The following is an 11,528-nucleotide window of genomic DNA, read 5'->3' on the forward strand; positions in this document are numbered from 1 at the left end:
GCTAACATTTCTCGCGTAAAAGCGAATTCGATTCTCTCTCTTTCTCCAACCTCAAGAGGTTTTGTTATGTTATAATACGTGACACCCACCACCCTCTTTCACGCCACTCACTCTTTTCTCCTCTCTCTGCGTTTCTTTTTTCTCTCATTTTCTCAGCAACCAAACAGCACAAGCCGACCACACTTCCCTCAAGAGTCCCCATGCCGCGGGTTCCCTAGCCGACCCATTTTCCCTAAACCCCCCAAATTCGCGACAAAGAAGCTTCCTTGGCGCCAAAAAAATGAAGTCCGAGCGGGTCAAAGAAGCGCTTCTGCTTACTCTCACATCGTGCCTCTTCGTCATTGCAGGTTCGGATCTAGCTTCGGACAGAGCGAGCCTGTTATTGCTCCGAAGCAGGGTGGGGGGTCGAACCTTGCTTTGGAACACGACCCAAACAAGCCCTTGTTCATGGACCGGCGTGCTCTGCAACAACGGAAGAGTAACGGTTTTGCGTCTCCCCGCTATGGGTCTTACCGGTTCGCTCCCGACCGGTTTAGGGAACCTGACGGAACTGCAGACACTTTCTCTCCGATTCAACGCACTAACTGGAGGAATTCCCTCGGATTTCGCGAACTTAAAATCCTTACGTAACTTGTATTTACAGGGAAACTTTTTCTCCGGTGAGGTTCCCGATTCGGTGTTCGCTTTGCAGAACTTGGTGAGGTTGAATTTGGGTTCCAACAATTTCAGTGGAGAGGTTTCAACCAAGTTCAATAGTCTCACTCGTTTGGCCACTCTCTATTTGCAACGCAACGGGTTCACCGGCTCTGTCCCTGACCTTAGTGTTCCTCCTCTTCAGCAGTTCAATGTGTCTTTTAACCGGTTAACCGGGTCAATTCCCGAGAGGTTTTCGCGTTTGGACCAAAGCGCTTTTGTTGGAAACTCGCTTTGTGGGAAGCCCTTGCAACCTTGTCCCGGAAGTGGGAAGAAAGATAATAACTTGTCTGGGGGAGCCATTGCGGGTATTGTGATTGGTTGTGTGTTGGGTGTGTTGTTGATTCTGGTTCTTTTGTTGTTCCTGTGTAGAAAAAGGAGTAGGAAAAGCGATTCTTCCATGCAAACTAAGCGGGTTGTTGAGAGTGAGGTGTCACGTGAGAAGAGTCGTGGAGATCGTGGTGGTGGTAGTGGTGGTGGAAATGGTGGTAATTCAGCTTCAGCAGTAGCAGGGTCGGTGGAGAAGAGCGAGGTTAAGGGTGGTGGAGATAAGAGTTTGGTGTTTTTTGGGAATGTTAATAGAGTGTTTAGTTTGGATGAATTGTTGAGAGCTTCAGCAGAAGTGTTAGGGAAAGGGACTTTTGGAACAACTTACAAAGCCACTCTGGAGATGGGAACGAGTGTGGCTGTGAAGAGGTTGAAGGATGTTACTGCAACAGAGAGGGAATTCAGGGAGAAAATTGAGCAAGTGGGGAAGCTGGTTCATCAAAACTTGGTCCCACTAAGGGGTTATTATTTTAGCAGGGATGAAAAGCTCATTGTGTATGATTACATGCCCATGGGAAGTTTATCTGCTTTATTACATGGTAGTACCATATCATTTTCTTTTGAATGCTTGGTTGTCAATTTTGGACATTAGTGTTATTCTTTTTTCTGTGTGTCTTCATGTTATTTCTTTTGTTTCTAATTCAGGTGAATGATTGTGGCTGTTCTTGTGTCTACTCTGTGTTAGCTCTTTGGGTAGCTACTTGGTTGTTTTTTTGTTTCTTGATGCTCCCGTTATTGTTGTTTCTCATACATTTTTGTAGTCTACTGTGGTGGCGCGGTTTTCGGCTCCCACTTACTGTCTTGTCCAGAGCATGGCTTCATTTCATCTCATCTTTTGCCTGTCGGATTTCAGCTTACTTTTATTAATACAAGGCTTTTATTTAGTGACAAATTTGATATGTGATATTCTGGTTTGGATGTCATACATGTTTGCACTACATTATATCCATGGGACATGAAATCTTGCATCAAGAGTTTAGTCTGATACCTAAAGCATTATCTGAGAAATCTTGGAAGTTTGTGTTTCTTAGGTGGTAGCTGAGATCCTCAATGTTCTAATGGAAACTTTATTGTCAGTAAATATTTCATTTCAGAACATTACAAAATCTTCTGAAGTAAAAGTGAAAGTTCAAGGCTTTAGGATTTAGTGATTGCGTGTTAAATATTTCACCTAGATTGGATGAAATGCTAGCTGCAGGGATCAGTATTTCTGTTTCTTTTAGGTGAATGTTACTGCAGATTTAGAACTGGGATGTGAAAAAAATGGATTTTAATTTGGATTCTATACGCTCAAAAACTTTCTCTGACATTGCTTTCTTATACATCTTTTTTCTTGTTATAGCAAATGGTGGAGTGGGGAGGACTCCACTGAATTGGGAAACAAGGTCTGCGATTGTCCTTGGAGCTGCCCGCGGGATTGCATACCTTCATTCACATGGCCCAACAAGCTCCCATGGAAACATCAAGTCATCAAACATCCTTCTCACAAAATCTTTTGAAGCTCGTGTCTCTGACTTTGGCCTTGCTTATCTTGCTCTTCCAACCTCTACACCAAACCGCGTTTCTGGTTACCGTGCCCCAGAGGTCACTGATGCGCGCAAAGTATCCCAAAAAGCTGATGTCTATAGCTTTGGTATCATGCTTTTGGAACTGCTTACAGGAAAGGCTCCTACTCATTCTTCACTGAATGAAGAAGGGGTAGACCTCCCAAGATGGGTCCAATCTGTGGTTCAAGATGAGTGGAACACTGAAGTATTTGACATGGAGCTTCTTAGGTACCAGAATGTTGAGGAGGAAATGGTCAAGCTCTTGCAGCTTGCCCTTGAATGTACTGCCCAATATCCTGACCAAAGACCTTCAATGGATGTGGTGGCAGGCAAGATTGAGGAAATTTGTCATCCTAGTGTAGTGATAGAGGAAGGGAAGAATAATGATTTTAAAGATGCAGATATGGGATTTTCCCAACAGTACTACTCTGTTGATTCTGGTGCATCACATGCTTGAATATAGAATTGAAGAAACCTCATTATTTCATCATTGACCTGTTTTTGGCATGCATATTACAGAAGTGTTGTTTGTTTATTCATTGAAGTATTATAGCAATTAGCTGTGTATGTCTTTTGTCTTACTACCTCTTTTCCCTCAGTCTCTATTGTTATGCTCTGAGTCTTGGGGAGTGGCGGCTTATCTCCCAGTTTACTGCTTCATTATATCCCTCAAAAGACGTCTATTTATTTTCATTTTTACAGGATTATGTGTGAATTGTGAATAATTTGTTTGGATATCTACATTGGTGTCTTCTCCCTCTTATTTTCGAGTCGGATTGGTTTGTATCATAATTCTAAAGTTTTCTTTGCTTTTTGTATTTGGTAGGCTGGGTTTGGCCTATCGTTTGTCAATACTGGAGTGGAAGTTGCTTTTCATCTTAGGTTAGTTAGTCATTTTCAATCAAAATTTTTATGATCAATTTTTTTTTTCTTTCGAAAAGCTGAAATAAAAAAAAAGAAGTAATTTTGCTGGTTTTATTTAAAGTGATAAAATGAGAATGTTAAGGCACATGAGTGGTCACACAAGAAGAAAACATTAAAAAAAAAATGATCATGTGTGTAAAAATATTAGATTGACATCAATAGGAAAAATAATGATCGAAAATTGTTTTAAGTTGTTTGATTATGTGTAAAAAAAAAACACTACATTTAATCATAAAAATGAAAACAGAAAAATTAAAAATAATTTCACTAAAAATTATTAAAAGAGATTTATTGATTAATAATATTTATGAGAATTTAATTTTTATGATGTTTAATAATGTTATGTGTTTCATATAGTTAATGTATAAAATAACTAAAAAAAAAGAATAATTATATTGGTATTCTCTAAAATAAATAGTAATTATATTTATAACATGCTTAATTTAGAAATTATATTTAATCTTTTTTAAGTATTGTGTGTACCAATTATATAAAAATAGGAGAGATGCATAATTTTATAAAAAATAATTGGTGTCAATAGTAATAATTAATATATAAAAGAAAGATTGTAGGTATATTTTTTTAATTAAGGAAAGTTTGTCTACAATTTTTATTAACTTCATGAGAAGGAGATTATTCCCTAAATAAATTAGAGAATATATATATATTTTTAGGTATTACTAAGCAAAACCATTGAGTTAAACTTCTATAACAAATTTTACAAGAACAAAATTTAAATGGAGTACTATGGACATTGCTAACGTTGTTCTCCGATAAAAATTGAAATTTTACATATGAATAATTTGCATAATAAAGATCAACTAGTATGGTTCACAATAGTGTACAACAAAAATAAGTAAAAAAGAATAAGTGAGAAATTCAATAACTAAGTCGATTTTAGTGACTATGACAACTATAATTTTGTATTAGTTACTGTTATAAGTTATCATAAAATAGATTAGAGAAGTAATTATATTTTTTGTAATTGGTAATGGGAAAGCTTAGAGAGTGAGATTCTCTTAAATAACTTAAATTATAATTCTTTTGCCCAATTCTAAATTATTTTCTTAATAAAATTCAGAAGTTCTTTTCAATAATTATGGACGAATTCAATCATCAACACACCAACATTAATGATCAGTTCGTTTTGTAAATATATATTTCTCTACACTTATTTCCCTTTATCTCTTGCTTATGTAATTTTATACTTTGTTTTTTGTTTTCAATAAAAAAGAACGATGGAGCAGCCTTTACACAGATGCTTCTTTGGATCTGTTCAATGTTTGGACAACATCTTTGTGTCTTCAAATTCCAAGATAGATCTTTGGCAAAAGAAAGAAACAATTCTGTTACATGAACACCCGCTCTTAGACCAAGATAGAGAGATAGAAAATTTTCTGCTACCTGCTTTCCTTTCTCGGCAGTTGTTTTTGTTCTTGGAAATTGACATAAATTCTTTGTTGCACACCTTTTTGAGTGACAAGGAGAGCATCTGTTAAATATTCACGATTGCCACAAAAAAAAATATTTAATTGTATGCGAAAATGTTTTTTTATGCTTCTTTTGCTTTTCGATTCAACTTCGATTTGCTGAAACTTAGTTGTAAAGAATTACGCTTTCTGACTTATAATATAAAATAATAGCCATCCAAGAGAAAGAAAGGGAGAAAGAATAGATAAAAGTGAAATCTGGCTTGCTTTCGCTTCTGATGCAATTTTGATTTGTTGAAACTGAGTTGTTTTAGTTAGTTTGGGAAGTGATGATCTGAGTTAACTCATATCAAACACTCCATCACATGCTTCTAGATATGTTATCTTATTAGCATGACACAAAATTCTAGTGGAGGAGGTTGTGGGATCGCTGGTACATGACATTCACCACTTGCTTGTGTTAATAGGGTTGAATAGCTATATGATATTCATACAAGACCAACTTTAACGCAGGAGCATATGCAATTACTTACCTAGATTTTGTGAAAAAGTGATTCCACGTATATAATTGCTTGTAGAAGCATCGGTACTAATAAATATGAGCCTAAGTGAGGTTGATGGTGTAGAAAAATAAGATACCTGCACAGATAAAGTTAGCCTCAGAATGTTTAGTTATGTGTTGTATTTGGTTTTTATTTTTGTTCTGTATTAGCATTCACCATCACATTCATCATCACAACGACAAGTTCCATCTACAATAACTTCTCAATTTCAGAGAGGCTAGGTGAAAAGTTGAGAAGTGCACATTTGATTTAAAGTTGAGTAAAATTAAATTTAATAAAATTGATTTAGAGTCGTTGAATGTGATTGAAATCCATGCATAAATTAATCTGAACTACATACTTTTTTCATTAAAATGAACATTTTTCATCAGAAAAGTACAAAAAGTGGGAGAATTGATGTTATAACTTCAAAACAAACAAGCCCTCAACAAAATGCCGAGAAGTGGACCCTCATACTAAACTGAATTCGAGCATGAATAATGATTAACTACCTAATTTAGAAAATAAACGTGAGCTTTAAGCCCACACAAAAGGATCGTGATTGAGCTATCTTAGAATGAATACAGAAAAATCTTGTGTTAAACATAAGATGATTGACAGTGTTGACAAATAATGATATAAACTCCTAGTTTTGGCTCTGCCTTTGGCTTGCAGAGCATCCTTGCATGGATAACCAAAGATGCGCTGGAAATGATAATTTTCTGTAGTTATAAGTTTATAATCCAACATTAATATCAAAAGTAACATATATAAGTTCAACGAATATCTCTAGTAAGGCCATTTCTCATGTTACTATTTGCTGCTAAATGGTCATGGTCATGTTATCCTAACAGCGAGCGTTACTAGCACGGCCATATGACAACTCGTTAGTCATAAAAGATAGATTAACAAAAATTAAAATAAAATAAAATGAAAAATACATTACCAATACAATTTAAGGATTGAAACACAAACCATTTCCTTTCAGGATTCCAATTCAAGACGCAATTAGTCTCAACAGTTAATACACTTTCAGATGTTGAATAAATTTTAGTTGAGAAGCATTCGTCAAGATAAAGCTTTTGTTTTCCCATCATATATGGATCCAATAGTGTTCAATTTTTAAAACAAATAAAGCTCCTGGGCTTGTATCTTATTATGGATAGAAACCATAAGAAAATTGTACAAGGCCAAGTAATCGGTTTACTGAACATAAAAACATTGCATGAAAGATTTGACCATGTTTGATTACTGTACAGACACACGTGAACCACAACTAAAATTAAGGAAAGTGTATTCTACCAAGAAGGAATTTCTTTAACACCTTGCACCGTTGACCAAAAATGAAATACTGGTCAAACCAAGGATTATTTTGCAGTTCTTGAGTGTTTGATCAGCCAGTCAATGACCACATCTATGTTTACTGAGTCCTTGCATGAAATCATATAGCAGCAAACCTCTCTGTCTTTGATTGACTCAAGTCCTCTGAAATCATCCAAGGTGAAAAACCAAAGGTTTAATCAGTTACATAAGGCATCAAGACAAATTTCAATTAAAAATATTATACAATAATATATATTTCTAGAACAATTTCTTAAATTGTCTGAACTCACAGCTGATCTACCAATGCTTGCTTAGAAAGAGCTTCTGACTTGTCAATTTTGTTTCCAAGAACAAGCAAAGGAATCCCACTCAAAGAAGGTTTCGTCAATAGCTCATGTAACTCACTTCGAGATATTGGAACACCGTCTCTATCAGCAGCATCTACAACATACCTGTCTTTACATCCATCAATGAAAGGAAACAAAAGTGTAAAAGCACAGAGAAAAGCCACTTCCAATTACTTGAAAGGGCTGTATGATACACTCCACCAAATGAATCACGCATGATCAATCTTCCTTTTGATAATTAGAAACCATAGTTTTTGATAAAACCAAGCATTAAGTTTTCCATTCTAAATGTTTTAAACAAAAACAGCAAAGAAGACAAGCAGACAACAGTATACAAAATGCTGTGTGGGTTCAGTATCCTGTATTATAGGTTGTTAGAGATCTAAGCAACATGAAAGACAATATCTCGGTGCCTTTCCTAATGGAAAATACTTCAATGATGATTGAAACATCATATGGAATTAGAGACTCTTCCATGAGGAAAAGAGTTCAGTTCTTAATGCCTCCATCTCATATCAAATTCAGCTTCCGTATATGTAGTGATGAACATATGCTTTGTCCACACTTAAATCCCAATGTCTATTTTCATGAAGGTGCATATTAGAGCTCTAAGTCAAACCTATTCCTAGGTCTTCACTTGATAGCTTAAATAAACTTATAAGAGTGGGCTCACTAACATTATTCTTTCTGCGAATAAGATCTTAGGAGGTCTTGTGTTTCAAGGTATATGACATTTCAAGAAAGACTGTGATTAGGATTCAGGAGTATACTAGCATTTAATATTTTTGGGAATGTTTTGCAAAATTCAAATGATAGGAGAAACAGATGTGGTAGAAAGAGGTGGGAGTGGCAGTGGTTCAATGACAAGGTAACTTGGGAATGGGAAAGCAACTTACCCATCCCTCATCATGGGAGCAAAATTGAGGGAGCAAAATTTAGGAATGTTTCACTGGGAATTAATAATGCTCATTTATTTATTTATTTTGAGAAACAAATTATAAGAAACAATGGAATATCATATTCCCAAGTTCACTTTCCCAAATATAATATTTCTTGAAGCAAATGCACCCTTAGGGTATCTCAAGTAAAGAAGGGATGAAATTGAACTCTATTTAGAAACACCAATGATGAAATTGAATAATGCAGACAATTTCCTGTTCGAAGTCTAAAAAATGTAATAAAACCAAGAGCTGTTATTTTGAGGTACCTAAAATTCATAAGTTGATGTATGTCTTTCAACTTATTTTGGAGAAATAACAATTTATTTTGCCAGCTTTCTTAGAGAACTTTGAAGAAAAAGAAATCAATTTCCTTAATATATTCATATGCTATTTGCATAACTACAGGCAACTTGTGATCCAAAACCATTGCAACTCACATGCAAGTGTATATACCTAAGCCTGCACAAATGAATATATGCCTGAAAGAGAGAGCATTAAGAGAGACAATACACAATAGCTGAGACACCACGGCAGTAACGCTCCCACATTGTTCGAAACCTCCTCTGTCCACCAAGGTCCCAAAGCTTTATTGTGACATTTCCCTTCGTAACTTTTCGCATGTTGAACCCAACCTGGGTTTAACATCAAAAATTATATTTCAATTACAAATGCACCATTCTTACAATCTTCAAATACATAACCTAAAACATAATCAAAAGCAAAGATACACACAGTTGGAATCATATCTTCACTGTATCCTCCAGTCTGTAAACAAAACAAAAGACCAATGTCAAAACAAGGCCATGAGAGCAACAATTGAGTTTAAGGGTTCGTAAATTGCAATGCAGCATCAACAACTCACAGCAATTGAATTAACAAGAGAAGTCTTCCCAGCATTCTGAAGCCCCACAAGGGAAAGTTCCATCTCCTGTTTAAAAAATAAACTAAGACAACACACAAAAATCAGAATCATTGAAGAACTTAACATAAAAGAAACCCTTAAATCAATTAACCTATCATAGTGGCACAAAGCTTTAAATTTTAAGGCTTTTTAAATCTCAATCAATGACATATGAAATTTGTGAAGCATATCCTAACAGCCTAACAGTTGGTATGAAATTTCACAGAGAATATTGGGAAAAAAAAATCCAAACGAAGTTTAAAAGAAAAAAAATATATAAATAAAATATTAATGTAGAAAAGGGGTTACCTTCGGAGCCAATTGAGGAAGGAATCCCAGAGACCCATTGTGAATCGTGGAAAGTGAAAAGGGAAATTGAAAGAGAAAGAGGAAAATAGGAGGAAAGAAGAAACTTGGCCGAATGCAAAAGCACGGAATGTTAAGGAAGAAAGGATTGGAATCTAAAATGCCAAAACGACAACATAGGTGTTGTACCCTTTTTCTAGTACCTTGTTTTGCATATAACCGCTGCTTCAACCGATACTTGTACACTCCATACTGTTCGTTCGCTCTCATTTCTCAACACAAGCAAAATTTTGCTATCATTAATATAATCGTATGTACAGTTTTTGGGAATTTATGTTTTTGGATGATTAATATAATCAATATATACAATTTTTAAACAATTTGATTGTTTAACCCCTCCATTTTAATATTCACCTTACACTACTTTGTATTTTTAATTTTTTTTAATCATAATCACTCGTAATATCTATGTTTTTAGTTTTTTTTTCTTCTGCTTTTCTTATTTCATTCTTCACATCTTAAAATGAGTGGTGGAAACATTTTTCATTTTTAAAACCCAAGGTTAATATTGTGACACAATTCTTCAAATTGTTTTCTAACATTTCTTACTTCTTATCTGTTTCTTTCTAACAAATTATTTCACTTTTATTCTCTTTAATCAAATTAAAAAAAATACATCCTTGTTCATATTCCCCCCTCCCCCCCTCTTTTTTTTTTTTTTTTCTCTATACAAAGGGTTAAAAACTATGCAGATAATGATGTTGTTCTCATCTAGTGTTGAGTCAGATACCTGAGAAAGAAAAAGAAAAGTCCATGACTCCATTGCAGTGTGGCACTTGAACAATTCTTTTTCTCAAAACAGTTGAAACTTATTTTTGACTCGATGTCGAAAGAACTAAACATCACGTTTGATGCACAAAGTAACAATGATATTCCATGAATCGTTAACTTTTATTCCATGAAACGATAACTTCTATGTTGTTATAAAAAGGAACGTAAATTGATGATGCTATTTTAAGACTTCTTTTTTGGACACGTGTTTTTTTCTTAAGTTTTATTGTATAGAAAGGTGCGATTGATGACAGCTTTTAACCAACAAATGTAATAAAACGTGTTTATTATCATTTTGTAAGAAATTAAATGCGAGTCAACATTGGTTTAAGAAATGAATCTTTGCATCCGATACATAATATATATGCACCCGCAAAAAAATTGTATTTATTTGTTAATTTTAGTCTTTAGAGGAATATTGAGTCATTTTGAATTAATTTTGATTTAATTTAAAACAAAATTCATACAATAAACACAAACGAATTGAAAGTCTTTCTATTTCATTCTAACTTATTCTCTCTTAAATTCTATAAGATGTCTCTAGTTTTATAAATAAATTTCAATATAAAATATGGATAAAACTTTTTTATAAATAAAAAATATCAATTTTTCTCAGGTCTTCGGTTTGCAACAAACATAAATACACATATTTTTCCTTATTACTTTGTTTTGATGTAAAAATAAAGTAAAGGGTTTTGCATGGGTTCACTTTTTCTTTTTTCTCTTTCTCCTAAACTTTTTACTCCAATGAGTAATTTTCGAGAGGTGTGTTTTCTATTTCTAGGAAGGTGCATCCTCAATCTATTGTTCCAAACTATACGTACTCGCAACACATGACCTTCTAATGTCTTTGTCCTTTGTATTTAATGAGTGCACTTGCTTCAGCAATAGCTCTTAATAAATTTACTCTATAAAATTTATATAATAAAACATTTTCTATTTTCCTTTTTTTATCCATATAAAATACAGATAATTTATATAATACTTTAAAGATTAAGAGGTGGTTTTATATAATGTAAAATAATCATTATCATTCATGTTATATATATATATATAAAAGATAGTAAGGGTTAATAACTTATTTTAAAAAGATAGAAGATTATATTTTAAACTTAAAAATGTAATAGCAAGCACAAAAAATAAAATCAAGTTACACCACTATCTAAAACCAAAAACTGTTTGCCCATGGGCCATGGCCCTTTCCCTCTTTTTGTGTTTGTCTTCCTTTGTGGGCCGAGAGTATGTGGGTTTTTATTGGGTTAGTTATCATTTAGGGCTCCTGCGTTTGGCCCAAGAAGGCTGATGGGACTCCTATATTCTAGGCTAGTGGGTTAAAGGAAAACGGGTCAGGCCTATTGGATGGGTCATTATATAGTTTAAATTAGTGCGTTAATTAATGAACAAAAAAAATAGTGG

At 34.2% G+C, this 11,528-nt stretch overlaps 2 protein-coding genes across 4 annotated transcripts; one reads left to right on the forward strand and one right to left on the reverse strand.

The window, feature by feature from the left end:
* The first annotated feature begins 65 nt into the window (after positions 1-65).
* On the forward strand, positions 66-3,416 carry LOC113846223 (probable inactive receptor kinase RLK902). 2 transcript variants are annotated; one of them, XM_027474242.1, is made up of 3 exons: positions 66-1,142; positions 1,203-1,559; positions 2,363-3,416. In XM_027474242.1, exons 1-3 carry the CDS (start codon positions 281-283, stop codon positions 3,022-3,024), a joined length of 1,881 nt encoding a protein of 626 aa, XP_027330043.1. In that variant the 5' UTR covers positions 66-280; the 3' UTR covers positions 3,025-3,416. The 2 variants fall into 2 exon arrangements, with proteins under 2 accessions (XP_027330043.1, XP_027330042.1); XM_027474241.1 differs by having other exon boundaries at positions 66-1,559.
* Positions 3,417-6,533: 3,117 nt separating this feature from the next.
* LOC113847039 (ADP-ribosylation factor-like protein 8c) lies at positions 6,534-10,200 on the reverse strand. Of its 2 annotated transcripts, none has more exons than XM_027475877.1 (6): positions 10,072-10,200; positions 8,937-9,018; positions 8,807-8,839; positions 8,585-8,706; positions 7,077-7,238; positions 6,534-6,948 (listed from the first exon to the last, which is right to left on the reverse strand). In XM_027475877.1, the coding sequence occupies exons 1-6, from the start codon at positions 10,182-10,184 to the stop codon at positions 6,831-6,833; spliced, it is 630 nt and encodes a 209-aa protein (XP_027331678.1). In that variant the 5' UTR covers positions 10,185-10,200; the 3' UTR covers positions 6,534-6,830. The 2 variants fall into 2 exon arrangements, with proteins under 2 accessions (XP_027331678.1, XP_027331679.1); XM_027475878.1 differs by lacking the exon at positions 10,072-10,200 and adding an exon at positions 9,285-9,577 and having other exon boundaries at positions 6,536-6,948.
* Between the last annotated feature and the right edge of the window lie 1,328 nt (positions 10,201-11,528).

Source organism: Abrus precatorius, unplaced genomic scaffold (assembly GCF_003935025.1).
Source record: "Abrus precatorius isolate BTA unplaced genomic scaffold, Abrus_2018 Scaffold8, whole genome shotgun sequence".
Lineage (NCBI taxonomy): Eukaryota > Viridiplantae > Streptophyta > Magnoliopsida > Fabales > Fabaceae > Abrus > Abrus precatorius.